At 46.6% G+C, this 26,313-nt stretch overlaps 1 protein-coding gene across 1 annotated transcript in view; it reads right to left on the reverse strand.

Annotated features, from left to right (window-relative positions):
• ADAM12 (ADAM metallopeptidase domain 12) overlaps positions 1 to 26,313 on the reverse strand; it is a 778,476-nt gene that overhangs the window by 56,568 nt on the left and 695,595 nt on the right. Inside the window, exons 15-17 of the mRNA XM_073685043.1 lie at positions 9,629 to 9,737; positions 9,324 to 9,522; positions 1,178 to 1,255 (exon numbers count right to left, since the gene is read on the reverse strand). Of these exons, the coding sequence (XP_073541144.1) occupies positions 1,178 to 1,255; positions 9,324 to 9,522; positions 9,629 to 9,737 (386 nt within the window). The remainder of the gene's footprint in view (positions 1 to 1,177; positions 1,256 to 9,323; positions 9,523 to 9,628; positions 9,738 to 26,313) is intronic.

The raw sequence follows: 26,313 nt of genomic DNA on the forward strand, positions 1-26,313 counted from the left end.
GGGGTTGTCTCACTTAAGATATCCCTTTAATTGGTCATGGATCATATAATGAAGACCATATGGCTGCTATTGAACGAGAGGAAATCTAGTTGGTGGTGTAACATGAAGCTCTTGGGTCCCAATGAAAAATCTCTAACAGGGCCCCAAACTAGCAAATGTCTTTATTAGTCTTCATATATGGGCCAAAGGTACCTACTGGGACCTTAGGTTCCAGTGTCAGGCTGTACCCACAAAAGTTACGTGCCTGGGTCTAGTTAAGGTTGGTCATCATTTCTCTAGAGATGCTGAGAAAGGAAAAAGGAAAAAGAGGCGCTCCCTATGTGATATTGGTAGCATAAGGAGAGGGTGGACTGACAACCAGTCGCTCACCTGAGGGGGTTGTGTGTGGCACAACTACGTTGAGCATGGAATTAACCCAATATGGGGCTGCTGATCCGGCCAATTAACTCAAACCTGGTGACTGGAGGACTATCTTAGGTGGAAAGAAAAAGAGGAGCTTCATGCAACGCTTTTAGGAGTAGGTATGACTCCTTCTTCAGGATTATGACTGAAGTAGGAGTTAAACCTACTCTGAAATGCATTGGTTGACGCATGAATGAAGCTAGTTTTTATCCTCAAGATTTGTGATATTTTGGCAGTGCCCAAGACACACGACTGGGTTTTCTCTCCATAATTTCTCCAGAGAGGAACTGCATTATTAGCAAATGAGGTGGAAATCTGGTCAATGGGTCAAGAAAAAAAAGCCCTTTTGTTCTTCTTGGCAAAACTTGGCGCCATAATAAGTTTGATCTCGGCTATCTCGTCATCCTGTAGAGCAGTTTCATGGGAGACTGAAGGGCATACGCTCTCAAAGAGTTTTCCTTTGGAGAATGAAAAGATAAGCTGTAGAAAAATGAAAATGCAACCAGTTCCATTGTGAGAGTAACTTCTTATCAGCGTCCATATTAGCATTATATGGAAATGATCGTGTTGTAGCAGCTCAAGCCCCTCCATTGTCACGTTATCATTTCATTACTCGGCTCCAGTTAATCATTTGCTTATAATAGCCAAATGCGATAAGTGAATATGTCCCGTGATTAAATGTGCAGAGAAATATTCCTATCATTCAGCGGGCACCACTTTCCAATTATCCGTCCATCCTGCCAAAAATCTAATAACCCTGGATTGGAAAACTTACTCCGTGTCCGTGACATTTAACTGCACAGTCGTGGACGCCAAATACGCTGATGTTCTGACACTGGCGATTGAGACAGATCTAAAAGGAAAGGAAAAGGCAATGTAAATGTGATGCAATGCCAGTAATCAAGGGGTCTTCCTTTGTTCTGAAAAATGATGGCATAAGTAGCCTAAATAATGGGGAACCATCAAGCTACAAAGAGGAGGCCCTTCCGTTGGACATACAACACCTTTTTGCACCTGGGATATGGATTGGTTCATCACACCATTAGGATCTGTGGTGGGTGGATCTCTGCGAAGGTTCTCACCACCTCTCAAAACAAAGTTGTCCATACATATTTGGTAACCAAACCTCTCGATTTCAGCAGGACCATCTGAAAATCTAATGTCCATGGCGCACTCCTAACTTTCCTCTAGATCCAGATGTTTAGGATTGGGCAGCTGGATTTTAACATGCCCAATCTTTTAAGCCACCTCCCACAAGATCAGTAAATTCATCCACTGTCGCTGCCAATATTTCCTTAATCTGATTGTCTACTGGAAGTTAAATTGAGGGTGAAAATTAACAGATGAAGTTGAATAGTATACACAAGTCAAGATTTCAGCCCTTAGTCACATGCACCTTTAAGGGAACCTGTCAGCAGAGTTTTGTGGTTAAAGCAATATTTACTATTATGCTGAAAGTTAAGAATGGACAAGCGCTTTTTTAAAATCGCTTACCAGGAGTCAACTGGGTGGAGCTAAAGGACCAAAGAGTCATGCCCATTCCACCTTAATTGACATCACATCAAGCTTCTGACATCACCACTAGCTAAGCCGAAATCATCCTCTGGGATGTCAAAGAGGAATCAAGGAGGACACCATGACTTCTCGGATCTCTAGCACCGCCTAGCTGACTTCTGGCAATCAAAGAGGAATCAAGGAGGAAACCATGACTTCTTGGATCTCTAGCACCGCCCAGATGACTTCTGGCAATCAAACAGGAATCAAGGAGGACACCATGACTTCTAGCAGTACTGCAAACAGTCCTTTATTTATGTAGAAAAGATGGTGGCAGAAGTGGAAATATGACAATGTACAATGTAGTCTATGCTGCTGGGAGTAGCTTTGGACAAAATCAGTCTCCTTCCCCTTCTGGAGGTATAGGATATAATTCCTAATTATCTATACAATGAATATGATATTTAATGGTGGAATTACACTTTACAGCCACGTTCAGTATTTTACCTCAGTATTTATAAGCTAAAATCAGTCTTAGAACAATCAGAGGAAAAGTATAATAGAAACACGTCACCATTTCTGAATTTTTCACCCACTCCTGGTTTTGGCTTATAAATACTGATGTAAAATACTGACCAAATACTGAACGCATGAACGTGGCCTACAAGTAAAATCAGGAATGATTGAGCATGGACGAAAGTATCTAAATTATTTTAAAAGGAAACTCCACTTAGGAACAGGAGTTTCATTTATTAGGGAGTTATTGATTTGTTGGCTACATGGATATTGAGTTCATTTTCCCTACGGAGGGGTTGACCAATGTACGAGGAAGATACTTAACCACACCAAGGACCATAGAAGACCACGAAGCCCCTGGAAAGAGGGCCCAGACCACCTTGGTTCTATTCCCTTGCTATTAGATGGTTAGACCCTATGCTTGACTCTCTTCTGTAGAATAACAGTGGGTAATTGGCCCAAAGGTGTGAAGGGGAAGCCATCATCAGGTGTTGGGTTATAATGAGGGCTCATTTTGACCACTGCTGTTGGGTCTCCTCTCTCCTGGATTAAAGGCAGACCAACCAGAGCCATCGGAGAGTGGACAAATCTCTCAAGCTCTTGCAAATATTCCTTGAAAGCAAAGTTTGCGAAAGGTTTCTCCTGTGGTGTCCATGGAAGAAGCGTGCCTATGGGAAAAATCTTTTCAGCAATGCGGTTCCTATACAACATGTATTATACTCACGCCATGACTGATTTATGATGGTATACACCATTTTTCATGATCTTTATTTGGAAAAATCTGAGCCGGGATACTTAAATGTTGATGTTATAAGAAGGCAAAAGTCATTACTGTACAAGTCTAATCTTCTAGACTCTGATCCTGAGACTATAAAACTGATACCATCAGCCACGCTAACACTTACCCATCATTTACTGGCAGTGGAAATCAATTTATAAGTGCCAATAGGCCTTGGAAAATCCTCTTTTGCAGACCGCAGACACCTACTACCATGTAAAAATCAGCATTTATAATGTTCCCAGTGTGCAGACCAAAGCGTTTGGCAGAGCCTGTAGAAGTCTTAAAGGAATACTCCAGTTAGATCTCCTACACTGTGATATGCTTACCTCAGGGCTTGAGTAGGACGCAGATTTCATAGCACACCAAAAACAGAATCCCATATCATGTACTGCCCTCTCAGGCCCCGCACTAGACATATCACAGTGTACCAGTTCTTGCTTGAAATGTTCCTTTAAGGGGGTTATTTTCAACCTCAGAAATACAGGCTGTTATTAGATGTTTTAAAAGTGAAGTTTGTGTAGAATAAAAATGATCCTTTTCATAATCATTTGCTTCCATGTGATCCCCTCTGTGCTGATAGTGGTATAGCTGGACAGAATCAGTCTCCTTCCCCATCTGGCAGCTGATGAATAAGATATTGAATGGTGTGATATTTACAAGTGAATTCAACAATAAATTGGGCGTAAAGGCATCAAGGATCTGATATAACTTAAAAGGAAACTTTAATTAGGAATTAAAAAAAAATTAATTAGGAATAGGGGTTTTACATATTTGGGAAATGATGATGTGGTGGGTATATGAACATTGTTTTTATGTTCCCTATGGAGGGGGTGACATTGCTCTGCCTGATGACCAAAATCTGCTTCTGCAATTACCTGGTCAGAAGTGCCCACTAGATGAAATGTGGACCTCTTCAGCACTAGAGTCTAGAAGTCAATGCATGTCCAGACCCTGTAACTCATCGGAGTCCAGTTCAGGATGGCAATTTAGACTTTTACAGTTTTATTAGACTCATGTCTCACAACACCAGAATGTGACCATGCATAACCACTACCAATTTCACTCTAATGTAGGTAGACATGGGCAAACCTAGGGGGAGTTTCTTTAGTATCCAAAATCCCACCCCAGAGCAACTCCGGAGAAAACATTGCAGCAGATTTATCCAGCTAAATGATCCAGAATTCTGCCTTAATTTGTGTGAAAAAAGCGGTATACATGCCTTCCTTCAGATGTATTAGGCAAGTGTCGTGGCATACATAAAAAAGTATCCTGGTCTAGTGAAAGGTCCCTAAAATTATCCATATGGCACAAAATTTTTGCCAAAGAAATTTCACTATTAATCAATTCATCATGCTAAACCCTTTAATAATTGGCTTTATAGTTTGATAATATTAAATGTAAACCACTAAATCACCCTAGACCTGCAGGTTTATTAGATAAACTCATAGTCACCCAAAACCTCTATGGATAATGTATACCAACCCCGTAGGACACCAGCTCCAGTATGTACTAATTGCTAAATCACTCTAGACCACCAGGGATATTATGGGAATGCTATTACTAAAGGCCCCCATACACATTAGACTAAAGTTGGCTGAACCCGTCGATATCGGTGCGATCGGCCAAAAGTCCAACGTGTATCGAGGCCTTTTGATTATTCCCCAACTATTTAAAATGGCTGATTCTTTTTTTCTATGCGAACTAGAAAATATAGGGTCACTCGGCTGAATAGGGAGAGATAGCTGTCAAATGATCAACTGGCCGAAAGCTATCTCGTGTAGTCTTTACACCCCAAACCATCTTATGTAAAAATGTCTAACGCAGTACATGGAAATACTTTTATGTCCAAAAATGACAAAAGTATTCTCAGAGTGATATCTTTATTGGCTAACCAGAAAAAATATATATTTGCAAGCTTTCAGAGCACAGGGGTTCCTTCTTCAGGCTATATTACAATCAATTCATTTATAATCCTGCCTGAAGAAGGAGCCTCTGTGCTCTGAAAGCTTGCAAATATATATTTTTTCTGGTTAGCCAATAAAGGTATCACTCCGAGACATAAAAGTATTTACATCGATTTTTCTGGCTAACACTGAACCACAATATAATTTTGTTTTGTACATAATGATAGCGGAACATGTAGAAAGTTGACGAAGGGATTATAATTGGAGTTGGAGGGGAACTTTGCCATCTCTTTAGTAGGCAACAATGCAATTACAAACATGCTCAGGGACAATGAGATTTTATCTGTTGTTGTCCCTGTAGTCTTTATTGTTAATGTGTTCTGAAGTAGCTCAGTAAATGTATTAAAAACTTGACATTGCTGAATCCATAGTAATTTAGAAAAAGGTTCACTCATCAACGGCCAGAGATACAGTACAACATACATGCAGAATTACCAGTTTTAAAAGCTGCATAAGCTATACCTACAGTAAGACCAACTAATATTCCTATTGCCAAAAGGTAACTGGCTGAAAAAGATGCACCTGAATATCAATAGATAAACTAAAAAAGAAAAGTAAACTGTGCTACAAAATATCTCATGCCCCTTGAGGAAGCTGGGTGAAACGTGCATTGGGGTGCAGGGTTATACACCTAACAGAGTTCCAAATTATTGTTATGTAAGTTTGTATCCTATGTTCTTTTTATGGATGTACATTATATACTAACCACTAGAGAATGTACTACAATAGATATAGGGTTATACCAATGATTACTGTTTACAACCATGGGTGATTTGTTGTTAGCCCTCCTGTCACAGGTGTATCAGAGGTGACAGACAGTCGCCCTGCAGTTGGTTGCAGGAGATCTCTGCGTTTGGCATTGCAGACATCTTCTTAGATGAGAGGCTGTCTCTAGGACCTGGCGGCTACCTCCCTCTGGTAATTAGCTCCCTGGCCTGGGTGTATATATACCTGGTGTGTCTGAGAGGGAGGTGCCGGCTATATTTATTTCTACTTGTGAAGGCTTAGAAAGAGCAGTACTTCGTTCTCTCTGGAGCTTGAGGACGAGTTTGCATTTGTCTGGAGTCGTCTATAGCTAAGCATTCTCTCCATGTTTGTCTACCCTTGTTGTCTATAGAGTTTAGTGGAGATCGACTAGTGCTCATCTCCTCCCATCCCTAGCCTTAGCCATACGCCAGGGAAAGACAGATCGAGGCACGCGTGCGGCGATTGCTGAAGAGGTAATATAGGGACGGTAGTTGAGACAGGGTGACACTATACCAGACCAGGAGGTCTCCACTTCCCCCCTTTCTCTAGAGTCTGGGCTCCCTTTCCCTCTTCCCTCTGTGTTGCACTAAGTCTTTCCCACACCTGGCGTGACACCTCAATTGAGTTACTCTGCTTTTTAATTAATTTCCTGTGTATTTTATATTTAATAAAGTTGTATATATTTGTGAGATATTTTGTAGCACCATTTATTTTCCCTTTTTGGTTTATCTACAAGCTGTACCTGTAGAAAAGTGGTTCATACAGAGTTAATTATCTTGGTGCATCCGCTTTATTTAGATACAGCAGGCACAACTGTGTGTCCGGATTATCCTGCAGGCCAGTCTGAGCAAGTCTCCACATTAGAGCGTGAACAATGTCTTAGTTTTGTCTAAAATGATCGCATTTTATGCTCAGCGGAGAAAAGATTGAAAGAAAACATCCATTCCCAAAGACAGATAATGCCCATGAAAAATGCATCCCGGCAGAAAGAAATAAACGTCTTCAAAAGGAAATAAAAGGAACTTGGAAATGATGCATCAACTTCATTCATGTAACAAATCTCTGTAAAAACTTCAATTTCACAAAATGAATATTTATAGCGGATCTGTCACCAGAATACTCTGCCCTCTTCTACCAGCCAAAATTCCACAAAAAATATTGTGATTTTTTGAGACGAGGAGTAATCAGAGAATACACCGGACACATAATTTATGAGTCCAACGTATTCATGAGTTGAGCAATCTACCCAAATTCCCGTCCACCTAGAGTGGTGAGGTGCAGCTGGACAGACAGTTTTCAAGAGTGTATTCTTTTTTCTTTTTTTTTTTCAAATCGCAAATTTTTAAGATAAACTGAGAAAAGTTTTCAAAATGTAGCATTTACAACGATCAATGTGTAACATCCCTGGCGGTGTGCTTGCATAGTGCACCACCTCCCACTATGCAAGACCGCAATCTTACCTGTCAGTCCAGCCTGCAAACCTTGCTCCAGTTCATGCTGTGTGCATGTCTCTTGTCTGATTGCTTAGGGCGGCGGCCTGGTTACTTCCTGATTCTTAGAGCTGCTGTGGGCGCACTCCTAATCCGTTCCCAGCCTATTGCTGTGAGTCACTGGATATTTAAACCCCCTCCACACAGAAGGAGGTGCCTGAGCAACACTAACTATCAGTGTGCTCCTTGCCTCTGAGTTGCCAGGTCTTGTCCTGTATCTTGTCTGTTTCTGCCATCCTGGGGGCTGCATACCCAGGCCTGTTATCTCTGACTTCTAGTCTGTTTCCGCCACTCTGGGGGCTGTATACCCAGGCTCGTTCTTGTATCTCGTTTCAGTAGCAGTTCCTGTCTGAACTGCATCCTAGCCTGTTACCTGTTTGTCTCTATGTCCGTACCTTCCCTTTTCCTGCAGTGTCTGAACCTGCACCTAACTCCAACTCGTTGTCTCTGTACTTCTGTTTGTGAGTTTTGTGTCCACTCGCTACTTCATTGTAAGTACCCTGTGTGTATCTGGTTCTGCTTGTCCCTTTTCCCTTCCTCCATATCTACCTCCTGTGTTCTAGCCATCTTCCTATATTTTCCAGTCTGTTCCATGTGAACAGAGTCATGTCCTCTCTGCCTGCACCTTCAGCCCTGTTCGGCTCTGCTTGCTCACCGCGCCAGCGGTTTCTCTCTCCTCTGACTTGCCCTCCACTCCGGCGGCTTCTCTCTGCTCTGCCTTGCCCACCGCTCCGGCGGTTCCACTCTGCTCTGCCTTGTGCACCACACCTGCATTTTCGCTCTGCTCTGCCTTGTCCACCGCACCTGCGGTTTCGCTCTGCTCTGCCTTGTCCACTGCACCTGCGGTTTCGCTCTGCTCTGCCTTGTCCACCGCACCTGCGGTTTCGCTCTGCTCTGCCTTGTCCACCGCACCTGCGGTTTCGCTCTGCTCTGCCTTGTCCACCGCTCCGGCGGTTCCTCTCTGCTCTGCCTTGTCCACCACTCCGGCGGTTCCGCTCTGCTCAGCCTTGCCCACCACACCTGCGGTTTTCGCTCCGCTCTGCTTGCTCATCGCACCGGTGGTTCCTCTCTGCTCTGCCTTGTCCTCCGCTCCGGCGGTTTCGCTTTACTCTGCTTGTCTACCGCATCTGCGCCTCTGTTCCTGTCTCCCAGTCTGTACTGGACCCTATCCAGCCTGCGCTCCAACCTGCTAGTACCTCCCTGTCTGCACTCCAGCCGTGCTTGCCAGTACCCACCTGTCTGCACTCCAGCCGTGCTTGCCAGTGCCCACCTATCTGCATACCAGCCGTGCTTGCCAGTGCCCACCTGTCTGCATACCAGCCGTGCTTGCCAGTACCCACCTGTCTGCATACCAGCCATGCTTGCCAGTGCCCACCTGTCTGCATACCAGCCGTGCCTGCCAATACCCACCTGCCGGTATGCCAGTCTAACCTGCCTGTTCCTGCATTCCCTGGTGTGGGTCAACAGCTGTGACCGGGGTCTGACCTGGAATAGCACCTGGTCGCTCTGCTCGGTTCCTCCTTGGTTCACGGAATCGACTGAACCGCCGTGCGACCTTGGTCGGATCGGGTTGATACTTAGTTACGCCCCTCCAGGCACTCCTCAGTTCATGGTACAGTGGGATCACTAATCACGCTCACGCCAGTCAGTCCGGGCGCGAGCGTAACACAATGGTAAGGCTCAAGTGGAAAAAGACTAAAAAGACCTGATCTTAAGGGGCTTGTTTTGTATCATCTAACCGAGAAATGTCATTCTTAATCGTGGGACAACTTTTTTTAAAACTTTCCTTTGATCACCTTTAAAAACCAAATTAAAATTTAGAATTTGACTTTGAAATTTTTTTTGAAAAATGCAAATATAATCGTTATGGGTTACAATAAAAACTTTAAAAACTTTTGAACAATTTATACATTTTTTGGTTACACTCACTTTTCCATGTCCGCATTTTGTCCCAGTCAGTACTAGTCCTGGGTCTGGCATGTCATCCCCCAGATATACATGGGTACCCCGACACAGAATTTTGCCGCCTTCTTGCAGGGGGATGTTGGTTTCTATGGACACAGCATTGGTGCCAATTACGGGCCGGCTTGCGCCACCTTGACACTGTATTTTTCCACACTTGGCATCCCTTAGAAAACAAACACAATGAGATTTTGTTCCACACCATGAAATCTAAAATCATCCTCAATGAACATTATCTCATAATCTAGGTAGAAACATAAAACTAAACCTACCGGCTTTCACACTTCATAAAAGATCCAGCAGTGTCTTTCCCGCAGTTTCCATAGGGATCTCCTGCAGAGTTCACTCTCTCGAAGCAAATACCTGGGGCAGGCTTGGCACCTGAAATATCAGCATATTAGCCATGTTAGTTATCGTTAGAAAAAAACCTCATCTGATGTTTTGCAGATGGTGACATCTGTTGTCAGGTGGAAAGCGTGAAAATTGTTGCAAATTTTATGAGATTTGCAAGATTCAAAGTAACTAACACAGATTTAATTAGTAAAGATCGTGTCAAGCTAAAATAATGGATTCTTTTCAGCATCCACCTATTAGCATAATGATTCGTAATACAAGCACATAGCTGCAATACCGTAAAGCTAGGTTCCAATTATATCGTAGAGGATAAGGGAATTTTACAGACCAAGCATAAGCAATCGCGAAAAGCCATGGTGCATGTCATCCTTGAAAATAGTATTGACCAGTCAGTCAATCTAGGATTATTGAAGTTACCCAATTTTCTGAAGACCTTTATTGACATGGAACATGGACAACTAAAATTTTGAAGTTTGGTTTTGGCAAAGTCTTTGGAGAACTCTATGGATACAAGCTATGAAATGGACCAAGTGAAGCCTTCATCTAGCAGATCAGAATTAAATTTTTATGGACACATTATGAGATGATCCAAAATACTTTTTATACTGAGAAGCCTAGGTCTATCTGAAATTGGCCATAGAATATGGCTAAAATTTGATCTAGCAGTGCATCACCAATTATCTAATATGATACTTTCTGCAGAAGACCTAATTTGCATATTTTTTCCATGGACCATTGCCTGTAAAGAAGTCTTCATCAACCAACTGGGTCTCAATGAGAAACAAAAACCCCTAGAACCACATCAAAGGTATCTCATTCATTCAACCAATATACTGCTCTTAAATGATGAGGCGAGAAACCCTAAACAGCTATCTACAGATGGAACCCTGATTTGTTTTTTGCATGGGGCACTAGTGTAACAGCTCAAATGGATCTGGGAGTTAGATGAGTTTTCCATAAAGTAGCGTATGTAGACCACCAATCCCTATTGTGATGAAAGCCGGCCGGTGGGTGCAGCTCTCTGGCGCCCCCTTACCTCTCAGGTCAGTCAAGGTACTGCACCTAGAGAAAGTAGTGCCAGGTAGCTGCAACCAGCGCAGGGAACACGGTAGTGTGTTATCCCTTCAACGTCACTAAACCGTAACGTCACTACACAGCACAACTCGCTAGCGCCCTCTTAGCCTCAGGTCAGTCAAGGAACTGCACCTAGGATAAGCGGTCGCCAGGGAGACTGTCCTGTAACCTACTGGGTATCGGGGCCCTCTGTAGTGAGGGCGGTATATATATCTTCCTTGGCCGCGCCAGGAATATATATATCTGAACCTCCGACCGTCACTACCAGCCTTCCCCAATCCCCAGTTGGTATGCTGCCACCAGTCCCTATTTTAGATATACGCCCAGTCCGTGAATGGGCCTATATCGGGTCAGGAACCAACCCTGGGTAGCGTTTTGGCTTGAGCCGAGCTCACACGGACGTGCGTTCGTTATGCAGAATAAAAGGCAGGCCCACAATTACTTGAGGTAATTGATTATAATAATACACTAGATACACGATATACAACTAAATATACACAGGTATAAGGTCAGGCTAAACTATACAACAATGGAATACAACACACAGAATCACCACAGCATATCAGTTACCGGTTTCTTGATTTTCTTGTGACGCAGGGAGAGGATTCTGCGGTCGCAGGCACGGTTCTTTGTTACAGGCTGAGGCCTACCACCGCATGGTCAAACTGCTCCTCCCCTTGGTGGCCTCAGCTGGTGCTCAGATGTTCAGCACCCCACTCTTGGGTCAAGACTGACTTATCTCTTGTCTGTCCTGCTATCTTACCTGCCCCGTCCCGCCCACTGCTGGTGAGGTCAGCTGGCTCAGTCTCCACCCTCAGGTCTAACTTCGATCAGAAGCCCAAATTCTAAGGAACCCAATAACTTCTTCTGGGATGGTCTCAGGATACCCCCAGGGGTTCCCATGGATTCGGGCCGCCGTAACCGACCTTTTGATATCAATTATGATACCATACGGTCCTCAGGAATGGCTCAGCGCTATATCTTGTCTTCCAGAGCACGTACAAACGTCTACCGCGGAGGCTTGTGTGCGCATTGGCTCCGGGACGCCGTGATATTTTTTTATTGGCCCATCCCATGCAACATGCGTGTGCTTTTCATGTTTCTATATCTTATGCCTCCATGCTTGTGACAGACAAAGAAACTAGTCCTATGGGACAAATGGTCAGGTACAGATAGACGAAGCACCCCCCCCTGCTGGCTGTGTTTCCTCTCGAAGTCTTTGAAGCTCCTAGCATTCAAGTGTTAAGTAGGCTTCTTATCTTACAGGAGCCTGGATGGGGGGAAACTATCTAGTTGACGTTTTAACAGAAGGTCCCAAGGGTGGGGGCTGCTGAAGTGTGGCCATCCCTGGATATGATTTATCATTACCAAGATGGCGGCTACAGGTTCATCACACCTCCCCCTATACGAGGGCGCGAGGGGGTAGCACATTCCTGTGTTCCCCCGTGCGTCCTTCTGCACCCTCCCCTTGCCGGGATAACCCGTCAGCGTTACCGTGGTCACGGCCTCTTCTGTGGCGAATGGAGAAGTGGTACTGCTGGAGAGCGAGGCTCCAGCGTAGCAACCTGCCATTCGACCCAGAGACCGTGTGTAACCAGCTGAGGGGGTTGTGGTCCGTCTCCACGGTGAAATGGCTCCCGTACAAGTAGGGCTGCAGACGCTGCAGGGCCCATACAATTGCCAGGCATTCTTTTTCCACCGTGGAGTAAGCCACCTCCCGGGGCAGTAGCTTCCTGCTCAGGTACAAGACAGGATGTTCCTGGCCTGTCGTGTTGACCTGACTTAGCACAGCACCGAGGCCAAAGTCACTGGCGTCGGGCTGTACCACAAACGGCCGGTCGAAGTCGGCAGCTTGCAGTGCAGGGGAGCTACTTAGGGCGGCCTTGAGTGCCCCGAAAGCTGTCTCGCAGGCGACTGTCCAGTCGACTGCGACGGGCAGCTTCTTCTTGGTGAGGTCCGTCAGGGGCTTGGCCAGGGTGCTATAGTGTGGGACGAACCTCCTATAGTACCCGGCGGTCCCCAAGAAGGACATCACCTGCTTTTTGGTCCTAGGAGTGGGCCAGGATGCGATGGCATCCTCTTTCCCCGGTTCTGGCTTCAGAACCCCCCCGCCTACCCGGTGACCCAGGTAGAGGACCTCACTCATGCCCAGCTGGCACTTTTCCGGCTTGATGGTCAAGCCTGCCCGGTGGATCCGACCGAGCACCTGCCGCAGGTGCTCTAGGTGATCCTCCCAAGTGGGACTGAAGACTGCAATATCGTCCAAGTACGCAGCCGCGTACCCTTCAAGTCCCTCAAGCAGCGTATTGACCATCCGCTGAAAAGTGGCAGGGGCATTCTTCATGCCGAATGGCATCACTGTGGACTCGTACAGTCCAAAAGGGGTGATAAAGGCAGAGCGTTCCCTTGCCGCGGGGGTCAGAGGAATCTGCCAGTACCCCCGGCTCAGATCCATGATGGTCAGGTACTTAGCCCCGGCCATCCGATCGAGCAGGTCATCGATGCGTGGTATGGGGAACGCATCGGTGGCCGTTACAGCGTTGAGCCCCCGGTAGTCCACGCAGAACCGTGTAGTTCGGTCCTTCTTTGGTACGAGGACTACAGGCGAGGCCCACGCGCTGCTGGATGCCTGGATCACCCCCAGCTTCAGCATCTCGTCTATCTCTTGGCGCATGTTTCCCTGCACCTCGAAAGAGACCCGATATGCTGAACGCCGGATCGGCGGGTGATCGCCAGTGTCCACGTCGTGGACAGCCATCTCAGTCCTTCCGGGCAGGCTGCTGAACAGCCCCCGGAAGGGGTGCAGGGTGGTCCCCAGCTGGGACCGTTGGTCCTCCGTGAGCTGGTGGCCAACCCCCACATCCTCGATGGACCCACCCGCCTTGGCTTGGGTGAGCAGATCCAGGAGGGTTTCTACCTCTCCTTCCTCGGGAAGGTTGCACACTGGGTGGGCAGTCGCTTCCCGCTCATGATGAGCCTTCATCATGTTCACGTGGAAGGCCTTCCTCCTTCCACGGGCGTGATCCAGGGTGACCAGATAGGTGACGGCATTGAGTTTCTGGTGCACGAAGTAGGGACCTTCCCAGGCTGCCTGAAGCTTGTTCTGTGGTACGGGGACCAGTACCCACACCTTTTGACCCACCTGGTAGGTCCTCTCACAAGCATTCTGGTCGTACCACCGCTTCTGGTCGGCCTGGGCCTGGGCCATATTGTCCTGCACCAGCTTTGCCAAGGCCATCATCCTGTCCCGGTGGCGCACGACATACTCGATGACCGACACCTCGGGGGTGGCCAAATCCCCTTCCCATGCTTCCTTCACCAGAGCCAGGGGGCCCCGTACCCGTCGCCCGTACAGGAGCTCAAAGGGGGAGAACCCCGTTGAGGCCTGCGGAACCTCCCGGTAAGCAAATAGGAGGTGTGGGAGGTAACGCTCCCAGTCTCTCCCGTGGGAGTCGACCAACATCTTAAGCATCTGCTTTAAGGTGCCATTGAACCGCTCACACAGGCCATTAGTCTGTGGGTGATACGGGCTGGCCACCAGATGTTGCACCTGCATTTGCTTACAGAGGGACTCCATCAGCCGCGACATGAACTGGGTCCCTCGGTCGGTGAGCATTTCTTGGGGGAAACCCACTCTGGAGAAGATCTCCAGTAAGGCGGTAGCCACCTTGTCGGCCCGAATGGACGACAAAGCTACCGCTTCCGGGTACCGGGTGGCATAGTCCACTACCGTGAGTATGAAGCATTTCCCGGAGTGGCTGGGAGTGGACAGAGGTCCAATAAGATCCACAGCGACCCTCGAGAAAGGCTCTTCGATGATTGGCAGAGTTACCAGTGGGGCTTTGGGGCGCGGCCCCGCCTTCCCCACCCTCTGACAGGTGTCACACGAACGGCAGTAGGCACCCACCGCGGCTCCCATCCCAGGCCAGTAGAAATGCTGAGCTATCCTGGCCTTGGTTTTAGCGATCCCTAGGTGTCCGGCCATCGGAATCTCGTGTGCGATCCGCAACAATTCCGCCCTGAACGGATAGGGTACCACTAACTGTCGGTCCCTGGGCCACGCCTCCGGTGAACCCTGCTGGACCGTTACCCGGTACAGCCGTCCCTGGTCCCAGACCACACGCTCGCAGTCTGACTCCATGGGAGGCTGTGCCGCCTGTTCCTTGAGAGCTTTCAGGCTGTCGTCTGCTTCCAACGCAGCCTGAAATTCCTGACTTGATGTGGCCAGAATCGACGAAACTGCCACATCCTCCGTCAGCCCCTCCGGGCATGTCACCTGGCCGCTGTCTGACCCGGCAGACACTTGGTCAGAAGTGGGGAAGCCGTCGGACCTCTGCAAGGCTCCTTGGGCTCCGACGCTCCCACTCCTGGTGACAGCGGCTATGACCGCTGTGACCGTGGGTAGTGCCTGCTTCCCCTCTGTTTCTGACCAAGCCGCCCGATCAGGCAGGCTTCCTAGGCCTTTGGACATCTCGGATGTGGGGAACTCCTGCCCTGGGGTCTTACCTGGCGGCTCCTCTCTTGGGACACCCCCACCTCCCATGGCCTGTTCCTCCCCCTGCAGTGGGCCTATACTCAGCAGCCTGGATACCCCTGGGAGCCCTACACTGCCGGTAGCTGCCCCCCTCTCCATCCCTGAGCTTCCCTCTACAGAATCCTGCCCGCCCCCTCCCTCACCGGAGGACAAGAGGTCACGGCACGCCGGCTGAGCACCTCTGCGGGCATCCCCACACTCCCCACCTGCTTTCACTAACCCTGTTTGTGTTGTGTCTGTGCAGGTGTTACCCTCAGGTTTCACTCCCTCCTCCTCAGCAGGACACACACTACATACAACATGGTTGGCATTAGCAGCAGACAAATCAATACACTCTTGGGGGGCCGAACTTGGGGGTTCAGAGGGTACATACTGCGATACTAGACGCCCCAAGTCGGTCCCTAATAAAACATTTGCGGGAATATTTGGCGTTACTCCCACCTCCCGCATCCCCCTTCCGGCACCCCAGTCCAAATACACCATGGCAACGGGAAGTGCCGGCTCCACGCCTCCAACCCCGGAGACGGAAAGAGTCTTTCCTGGTACCAAGTCCTGGGGGGACACCACCTCAGGCCGTACCAGTGTTCGTTCAGCGCCCGTGTCCCGCAGTCCCATGACCGCAGAACGGCCTATGGTGACGGGTTGGATGTTGTCCAGGGACCTACCACCACCCCCTCCCACACACAAAACATTGGGCGCTCTCTGGGACTGGGATGGGGTCTTTTGGCGCTGGGGACACTCAGCCCTAAAGTGTCCTGGTTTGTTGCATAGATGACAACGTCTTACGTCTGGTCCTTGCCTGGAGAGGGCAACAGGGGGATACACCCCTTGTGTTCTAGGGGCCGGGGAAACAGGGGCATGACTGGGCTTACCCCCTCTCCAGGTGCTGCTGGCAGACTTCTTCAGCTCAGGCGCCCTGTTATTGGCATACTCGTCTGCCAGGGCGGCTGTAGCAGAAGCCCCTGTTGGTTTTCGGTCACGGAGGAACTGTCGGAGGTCCTCTGGGCAGTTCCACAAGAACTGCTCCGTGACGAACAGTTCCTGGACCTCCTGGCGGGTAGTAAGCGCTAGACCCGAGGTCCAGTGCTCTGCGGCTCTCAACAGCGCCCGCATATGATCGGTCCAGGTGTCCTTGGGGCCACGCAGCAGGCTCCGGAACTTCTGGCGGTACGACTCGGGAGTGAGGTTGTACTGCCGGATCAGGGCCCGCTTGATGCAGTCGTAGTTCTGTACCTCCCCGGCAGGTAAGTCCCCCAAGGCATCCAGGGACTTACCCCTCAAACGGGGGGTCAGGTATCTGGCCCACTGATCCCGGGCCAGATGGTGCTGAAGACAGGTCCGTTCAAATGCCACCAGAAAGGAGTCCAGGTCCCCATCCTTCTCCAGTAGAGGGAAGTCCTCAGCTCGGACTTTGGACGACTTGGTCTCCTGATGGGTTGGTTGCTCTAGCGGAAGCCCCCGCTGGGCCAGGTCCAGTTGGTGCTGGCGCTCCGCAGCTCGCTCTGCACGCTCCGCAACCTCCCGGCGCTCTGCAGCTTCACGCTCCGCAGCCCGCTCCGCAGCCCGCTCCGCAGCCCGCTCTGCACGCTCCTCCTCCGCTGCCTTCTCTGATGCTGCCAGGAGGGTTTTGTAGACGGCATCGCCATGAGACTGGAGACTTGCCATAGCCGCTTGTAAAAGGGCTTGTGATCTGGACAGGCTGGGCTGGGTAGGTGGTGGGCAGCCCACTGCGGGACCGTATACTGGGGACTGGCTCCCTGAGGTGCCCGGGCTGGACTCCTCCTCGCCATGAGTAACAATGTCCTCCCCTCCTGCCACACGGACCGTAGCATTAGCCTCTTGCAGGGTCTTGCTCCTGGTGCCGTCTGCCATCTTGGTAACCGACACCGCTGCAACCCTGAGTTTGCACACACCTTGTTATACTTTTAGCCTGACCGTCTAACGTTGGGCTGACCTTAAGACTCCAGCAGTGGAAGTTACCACTGGCAGTCTTTAGTGCCTGGGAGTAGGGGTCCCACAACACTATTATTCTGCAATCCCACCGCTCTGCCACCAATGTGATGAAAGCCGGCCGGTGGGTGCAGCTCTCTGGCGCCCCCTTACCTCTCAGGTCAGTCAAGGTACTGCACCTAGAGAAAGTAGTGCCAGGTAGCTGCAACCAGCGCAGGGAACACGGTAGTGTGTTATCCCTTCAACGTCACTAAACCGTAACGTCACTACACAGCACAACTCGCTAGCGCCCTCTTAGCCTCAGGTCAGTCAAGGAACTGCACCTAGGATAAGCGGTCGCCAGGGAGACTGTCCTGTAACCTACTGGGTATCGGGGCCCTCTGTAGTGAGGGCGGTATATATATCTTCCTTGGCCGCGCCAGGAATATATATATCTGAACCTCCGACCGTCACTACCAGCCTTCCCCAATCCCCAGTTGGTATGCTGCCACCAGTCCCTATTTTAGATATACGCCCAGTCCGTGAATGGGCCTATATCGGGTCAGGAACCAACCCTGGGTAGCGTTTTGGCTTGAGCCGAGCTCACACGGACGTGCGTTCGTTATGCAGAATAAAAGGCAGGCCCACAATTACTTGAGGTAATTGATTATAATAATACACTAGATACACGATATACAACTAAATATACACAGGTATAAGGTCAGGCTAAACTATACAACAATGGAATACAACACACAGAATCACCACAGCATATCAGTTACCGGTTTCTTGATTTTCTTGTGACGCAGGGAGAGGATTCTGCGGTCGCAGGCACGGTTCTTTGTTACAGGCTGAGGCCTACCACCGCATGGTCAAACTGCTCCTCCCCTTGGTGGCCTCAGCTGGTGCTCAGATGTTCAGCACCCCACTCTTGGGTCAAGACTGACTTATCTCTTGTCTGTCCTGCTATCTTACCTGCCCCGTCCCGCCCACTGCTGGTGAGGTCAGCTGGCTCAGTCTCCACCCTCAGGTCTAACTTCGATCAGAAGCCCAAATTCTAAGGAACCCAATAACTTCTTCTGGGATGGTCTCAGGATACCCCCAGGGGTTCCCATGGATTCGGGCCGCCGTAACCGACCTTTTGATATCAATTATGATACCATACGGTCCTCAGGAATGGCTCAGCGCTATATCTTGTCTTCCAGAGCACGTACAAACGTCTACCGCGGAGGCTTGTGTGCGCATTGGCTCCGGGACGCCGTGATATTTTTTTATTGGCCCATCCCATGCAACATGCGTGTGCTTTTCATGTTTCTATATCTTATGCCTCCATGCTTGTGACAGACAAAGAAACTAGTCCTATGGGACAAATGGTCAGGTACAGATAGACGAAGCACCCCCCCCTGCTGGCTGTGTTTCCTCTCGAAGTCTTTGAAGCTCCTAGCATTCAAGTGTTAAGTAGGCTTCTTATCTTACAGGAGCCTGGATGGGGGGAAACTATCTAGTTGACGTTTTAACAGAAGGTCCCAAGGGTGGGGGCTGCTGAAGTGTGGCCATCCCTGGATATGATTTATCATTACCAAGATGGCGGCTACAGGTTCATCACACCTATTCCTTGAGGTGGCCTTCTGTTTTGGTTTGCTGTGGTCCTTCTTTCTTTAGAGAAGAGTTATGATAGACTACATACTTGAGCACATGTGCACTTACATTTTGCACATCGGTAAAGAGAGTTATATTCTTGGGCTTTCAGTAAAAAATTGGTTGTATAGTTTGGGTCATATGAGATTGTATTCTTCATTCTAGATCTTGTGAATTGGAATATTTTTTTCCTCATGCAGCATTGTCTGTAAGTGAGGCTAAGTTCAGATAACTGTATTTCATGATCTGTATGCAGACCACAATGCCTGGACTAACGGTGGGTCTACTGAACCAAACTTACCCCATAGGTGTCTATGAAACTGTAAGTTTTGGACAAGAGACCTATGGTCAGTCCATGCAATGACGTGAAATAAAGCCATCTGAACAAAACCTAATTCTGCAGAAACATCATCTTGATCTCTTTAATGACGACTAGTGGCCCTCCTTCCCACCAAAAAGTCTATTTGGAACTATTCAGTTATTTTCTGAAAGAAAAAGTGAGTATCAGAATGTCATGGTCCCATCACGACAATGGAGATCTGAGAAGCACAAGAGTCATCTTTACTAGTGACCGGGGGGCTTCAAATTAACCTTGTCTTCTGCCTGTGCTTATTATTATGCCAGAACCTCGCCCCACCGGAGGATTCTCAAGTATTTTTGGTGGACCAGTTCAACTCTGGACATACCTGACCATGTAAGGTTGGTATTGTGTTCTTGAGTTTACTTCTCAAAGTTCTTAAAATGTTTTTTTTTTCTTGTGTAAGTTCAAAGGCAATTCACATCTGGATTTATTACACAAAGAAAAAAAGTTTTAGAAAAAGTTTGGGCTATTCTTGTAAAGTTTGTACAGGTCATGGACGAAAACAAGTTATGTGAAACATATGATTTGCTTCCATTATAGCTGAAAAGCATCTTGTTCCTTTAGTACATACCTTAGTGCTTACCCAGCAGGCTCTCAAATATAATAGTAGGTTTACAGAATCAACATTACCTGTTATCTTGAAAAAAGTGGAAAGAAGTTTCTTAATGTTTACTGACTTTCCATTTTGACATGACCAATTTTAAGCACAATGTGAAATATACTTTAAAGTATCTGGATGCAAAGTTGATAGCAAAGAGGGGGCACAGTCTCATTTAAGCCATGGCGCTTAAGGAGGCCTAAGACCCCTCTGTCCCATATTTAGACACCAGTATTACGGAAGATAGTAGGTGGGGGGCCTGTTACGTATTTTGTATTATGGCCCAGCATCTCATCATCACATTACCCCTCTAATGGGCAATATTTAAATAATTTGCACAGGAATCACTTCACCATGACTATACTAAACATAGGACTCCCGGACTCATTAGGTGGCTGTTGGCGAAACAATGGTTTCGCCAACTGTGCGGCCGGTATTCCTCCATCTCTGGTATTCCTCCATCTCAGTTGGGTTCATAAATGAGAACACCCTTCTCATTTCAGACATACATCATTTTGCCACATCAAGGAAAGGCTACAAAAGCTTCTCCCTCTCTGGAGGACCCATTATTTTTACGTACAAGACAGACAGCTCGCTGATTTTAATAGGCACGTTGTAATACTACATTTTTCCTGTAGTGGCACTGTGGGGAAACTTAGCACTTGCTGATGGATTCCCTCTCAGATCACAGCTGATTGCTATATAATATGATGGTCACAATATATTAAGAGGATAAAAACTGTGATGGGAGTGCTTCTTTAACATTTTTTGGAAGGAGTTGTCCTGTGAAGGCCACCATACATATTAGCCTAACATCAGTTGAGCTAGCTGATATAGGTACATCCAGCTGATCGAATAATGGAGGGATAGACAGATCCTCCTTAGAAAGATTTGGCATGTCTGATTTTAGACTGACAATTCTTTTGTTCACGGTAAAACAATCCACCACCGGAGATGTTAGTCAGTGACTCTTTCATAGAGAACACAGGAGTGAGCAGTTCTGTGTATGGAGGAGTCGGGAGAGATAGCTATTGTATATGGGGCCCTTTAAAGCATATGGACACCATGAGAGATGCCTCTCCACTAGGAATCCCGGTAGGAGAACTCGACTAGCCTCAGCTTCTAGACCATAGATCAACCACCATGACAACACGGAAGCCATTTGTTCAGGAGTGTAGAGAGTTTCATATTAGAATCCACAATCCAGGTCATGAAATAGTGGGTCAGTGGTTTTGCAGAACTTGGGTCCTGGGTTCAAATCCCACCAAGGACAACATCTGCAAGGAGTTCGTATGTTCTCCCCATGTTTGAGTGGAGGAGTCAGGAGAGATAGCTATAGTATATGGGGCCCTTTAAGGAATATGGACACCATAAGAGACGCCTCCCCACTAGGAATCCTGGCAGGAGAAATCGGCTAGCCTCAGCTTCTAGACCATAGATTAGCCACCATGACAAAACGGAAGCCATTTGTTTAGGAGCGTAGAGAGTTTTACATTAGGATCCACAATGCAGGCCTTGAAATGTTGGCTCAGTGGTTTTGCAGAACTAGGGTCCTGGGTTCAAATCCCACCATGGACAACATCTGCAAGGAGTTTGTATGTTCTCCCCGTGTTTGTGTGGGTTTCCTCCGGGTTCTCCGGTTTCCTCCCACACTCCAAAGACATACTGATAGGGAATTTGAATTGTGAGCCCCAATGGGGACAGAGATGATCATTTCTGTAAAGTGGAATTAATGGTGCTGTAAAATTAAGGAATAGATAGAAAAGAAATATCAATGGATCGTCGAAAATTGTGTAAGTGTCTGGCAATAGCAGTAGGAGGAGACACGACCCGTAATAATCACTGCTCTGTATAACAAGACAGAAATTGTCGATTAACGCTCAGGTAAAGATGAAGTGTTTAAGATGTGGATTCGGACAAGACGAAAAATGCTATTAAGTGCAGTATTATATAATAAACCACAGGCAGCTATTAGGAAACTACTCGAGCGTCACAACAAAGCGACTATCCTGAGGAAAGCTGCAAATACAAAATTAATTTGGTTTCGCAGACGTTATTCCTCATCCTGTGCTTCCTTTTCGTGGGGAACATCTCTTGTAAACCAATAATAAAATCAATGCCAGGGAAGCGAGACATATTCATTTCAGTCTAGTTACGGCAAACAAGTCATAAAAACTGACTGGATGTGTCTAGATGTTGTTTGCACGGTCTCAGGTATCAAGGAGAACACAATGGAGCAGGGTTATCAAAGAGAAAATGTCCACCATAGCAACCAGTCAGACTCCATGGTGGATCGGTTGCCATGGGTAACTGTTTCCCTTTTCCTTTCCTGCTGTTTTCATACATATTCCCAATTGAGTGGTTGAGCTCTGCGACAACTATTGTATAAACCCCCCCTCCAAATTTTAGTGTAAAATATGATTAATAACCTGCATATAAATTAAATATAGGGCTTAAAGAGAACATGTCATATTGTTTAAATCAGGATATTGTGTTATTTAGAAAAAAAAACAAAAACATTTTTGATAATGTGTTTTTAAGTTGTCATATCACTACTATGCAAAAAATAAATGAAAACTTGCAATTTTCACACTGGCCACTAGATGTTATATAAGCCTCATACTCTCTGTTCTGTACAGATGACTTTTTCAGTTCATCACGGATAGGATTACAATGACCGATAACATGATTCACCATTCACAATTTGTGATGTCACAGCTCACCTCCTTCCCCTCTTGTACAATCACATAGAACACCTCTATATACAGTAGTAACACAGGATCCACCAGTCATATTAGGTGATATCACAGCTCACCTCCTCCTCCTGTACATTGATTTATAACACCTCTATATACAGTAGATATCACAGGATCCATTGTACACAAAAGGTGATGTCACAGCTCACCTCCTTCTCTTACTCCTGTTGTCATGGGTGTGTCAGGTTTGACAGACAGTCATTCTGGATCCGGCTTTAGAAGGTCGCTGCGATAGGCCTTGCAGACACCTTCTTGATCCTTTCATTATCTCTCCCTCTCTAGGACCCAGCGGTGATCTCCATCTTCTGCTGCTAATTAACACACCCTTGCTGGATCTTTAAATGCACTCAGTTTCTCCAGAGAGTTGCTGGTAATAGAGTTAATTCCTCTGCTCAGGTCTGGAATTCTGGCAGTTGGCTGGATTCTTTTTTGGGCTCCTTTGTGGATTGTAGTCATGATCTCTCTGGTGTCTTTTCAAAGCTAAGTGTATCCCCTTGTATGTTTCCCTGGTTTGCTTTAATTGCAGTGGGGCTGATTAGTGCTCACCCCTCCCCCTCCCTACCTAGGGCCAAGCTCTAGCGTCAGCCAGGGCTAAGGTATTCTGCTCGGGGCGATAGGTGCAGAACGTATTTAGGGACAATAGGGGAGTTGGGGTGTTGTTGTTAGTTTTGCTTAGGGGTCTCCATCCCCTTTTCCTTTGTTTCTCGGCTTCTCCCCTTTTCCTGTTGTTGTACGCTGGGTTCTTCCCATACCTAGCATGACACCTGTACAATGACTGATAACGCCTCTATATACACTAGTAACACAGGATCCACCATTCATAATAGGTGATGTCACAGCTCACTTTCTCCTCCTCCTGTACAATGACTGATAACACCTCTATATACAATAGATAACACAGGATCCACCATTCACAATAGGTGATGTCATAGCTCACCTACTCCTGTACAATGACTGATAACACCTCTATATACAGTAGATAACACAGGATCCACCATTCACAACAGATGATGTCACAGCTCACTTTCTCCTCCTCCTGTACAATGACTGATAACACCTCTATATATGGTAGTAACACATGATCCATCATTCACAATAGGTGATGTCACAGCTCACCTCCTCTTCCTGTACAATGACTGGTAACACTTCTATATACAGTATTAACACACGGTCCACCATTCACAATAGGTGATGTAACAGCTCACCTCCTCCTCCTGTACAATGACAGATAACACCTCTATATACAGTAGATAACACAGGGTCCACCATTCACAATAGGTGATGTCACAGCTCACCTCCTCCTCCTGTACAATGACTGATTACACCTCTATATATGGTAGTAACACAGGATCCATCATTCACAATAGGTGATGTCACAGCTCACCTCCTCCTCCTGTACAATGACTGGTAACACTTCTATATACAGTATTAACACACGGTCCACCATTCACAATAGGTGATGTCACAGTTAACTTCCTATCCCTCCCTTCAAGATTTTTTTTTAATGTTTTAATTGTTTTTATAGTGACATTAAAAGTAAAAAAAGTAAAAAAAATAAACCATCAAAATACTAAATTACCAAAATATGAAATTGCATAAAAAAAACTGATTCAAAATAGGTGATTTTCTGATGACACTTTCCCTTTAAACAATAGAAACTTTGTTCTTTAAACCCCCTTCCTAAAAATATATTTAACTTGAAATGAAAGGAGAGTGGTACATATAATAGGCAATATAATCACAAAAATATCATAGTAGATGATGTACTATGGTTGATTTCCAGCAATATATATAATCCCATCCCTGGAAACCATATATGTGTGAAGATGTGCGTCAAGGTCATTATAGTTCCTGACCATATCAAACGTACAGAGGGTCCCAAACAATGGAAATAATAGAAAATAAATCTACCTCACAGCGTTATCACCTTTTCCTATAGAATTAAATTAGTTTACAGAGATGTGTATTGATTGAAGGTTGGTGATAATGGGATCACCTTTGGCCTCCAGGGCAGAAGTTTTTCATAATATTCCTTCCATAAAGAATGAATTTTTATCTATAACAGAGTAGGATTTTCCTGTGTTCTTGTGCTGGTATAATAAAAGGAAATCAATCACTGTAGAATAAGATTTTTTTCTATGTAAAACTGTGAAAAAAAAAAAAAAAATTAAATATTTTCTTTGTACAATTTATTTTAAAATATTAGAATGTTTTCTTTTAGGCTATGTGCGCACGATCAGGATTTGAAGCAGAAATTTCCTGAGTGTTTCTGCATCTTCTTGGCAGGAAAAATGCTGCGGAAATTCATTTTTTGACACGTTTTTTGAAGCATTTTTGTACATCAATGAATGCTTTTTGGAGCTAAATAAAGTTATTTGGTGGGACATTGCTTAAACCCTTGGATTACCTTCAGAACTGGGGTGAGAATATTGGTTAATTTAAATGATTAAAGAATGTGTCTTTTGTATTTCAAATAAAGTGTTTACTCTGTGTCTGTGTGTTTATTTAACTCTTTACTTTACTTTAATTAGGTTTGGTAATGAAAAGGTCTGATTGACACCTTGTCATCATCAAACAAAAGAGCTTGGTGTCAGCTAGTCCCATTCACCCAATCTTCATTAGCATTTCTATTCATGTAATTTATGCGGCAGCTGTGAGCTGCTATTTTTAGCCTGGGCAGGTGCCATTTGAAACATGGTCCCCGGCTATAATTAACAGCTCACATGTGGTTCGTAAGCAGCTATGTCCCCCCAATCAGCACTCAGCAGCGCTTTGGACGCAGCGTATTTTCGTTGCGTCCAAAACGCGGTGTTCTAATGCTGCACTTTTGATGTCGGTACATGTGAATCCACTGCATATAATGACACTTCAATCGTTCAGAATCTGCAGTGGAGACTAGAGTGTCCGCTACAGAAATTGACATGCTGCAGGTGAGTTTGGGTACGTGGCCATGATCAGGAGCTGCTGCAGGTTTGACGCTGTGTGTTTATACAGCGTCAAACCCATAGTGTCCAGATGTTACAGCATAGTGGATGGGATCTCTAGAAATCCCATGTCCACTATGCGTGCATCAGAGGCTGCGAATCACCCGTGGACACTGACATGCGGCGCGTCTTTCAGGACCGCAGCATGTCAGATTCTCTTGCGGAGTCGCTAGTCTCCGCAACAGAAATTTGACCACTAGAATGTATTGAATGCAGTAAATCTACGTGGTTCAGTGAACACATGCGGATTTACCTGCGTTCAATAGAATGCAACATTTTGGAGGCAGCAAAAATATGCGTCCAAAGCGCTGTTACGTCTGGATCGTGGGCACAGAGCCTAAAATAAAAAAAAAAATGGCGTGGGCTCCCGTGTCATTTTTATAACCAGTAGAGGGAAAGCCGACCGCTGGGGGCTGATATTAGTATCCGGGGAAGGGGCCATTATCCAACAATGTTCCCTGGCTACTAATATCAGCCCACAGCTGTTTGCTTAGCCTTTACTGGCTAGATTACAGAGGAACCCCAGAAAAAAAATTGACATGGGGTCCCTCTATAAAATCTAACCAGCAAAGGCTAAACTAGACAGCTGCGGGCTGATATTACTAGCCAAGGAAGGGGCCATGAATACTAGCCCCCTCCGTGGCTATTACTATCACCCCTCAGCAGTCCCAGAAATGGCGCATCCATAAGATGCGCCAAATCTGGCGCTTAGCCTCCGCTCTTCCCACT

The sequence above is a fragment of the Phyllobates terribilis genome, unplaced genomic scaffold (assembly GCF_046119375.1).
Source record: "Phyllobates terribilis strain yellow unplaced genomic scaffold, ASM4611937v1 Scaffold_5__5_contigs__length_657084704, whole genome shotgun sequence".
Taxonomy (NCBI): Eukaryota; Metazoa; Chordata; class Amphibia; order Anura; family Dendrobatidae; genus Phyllobates; species Phyllobates terribilis.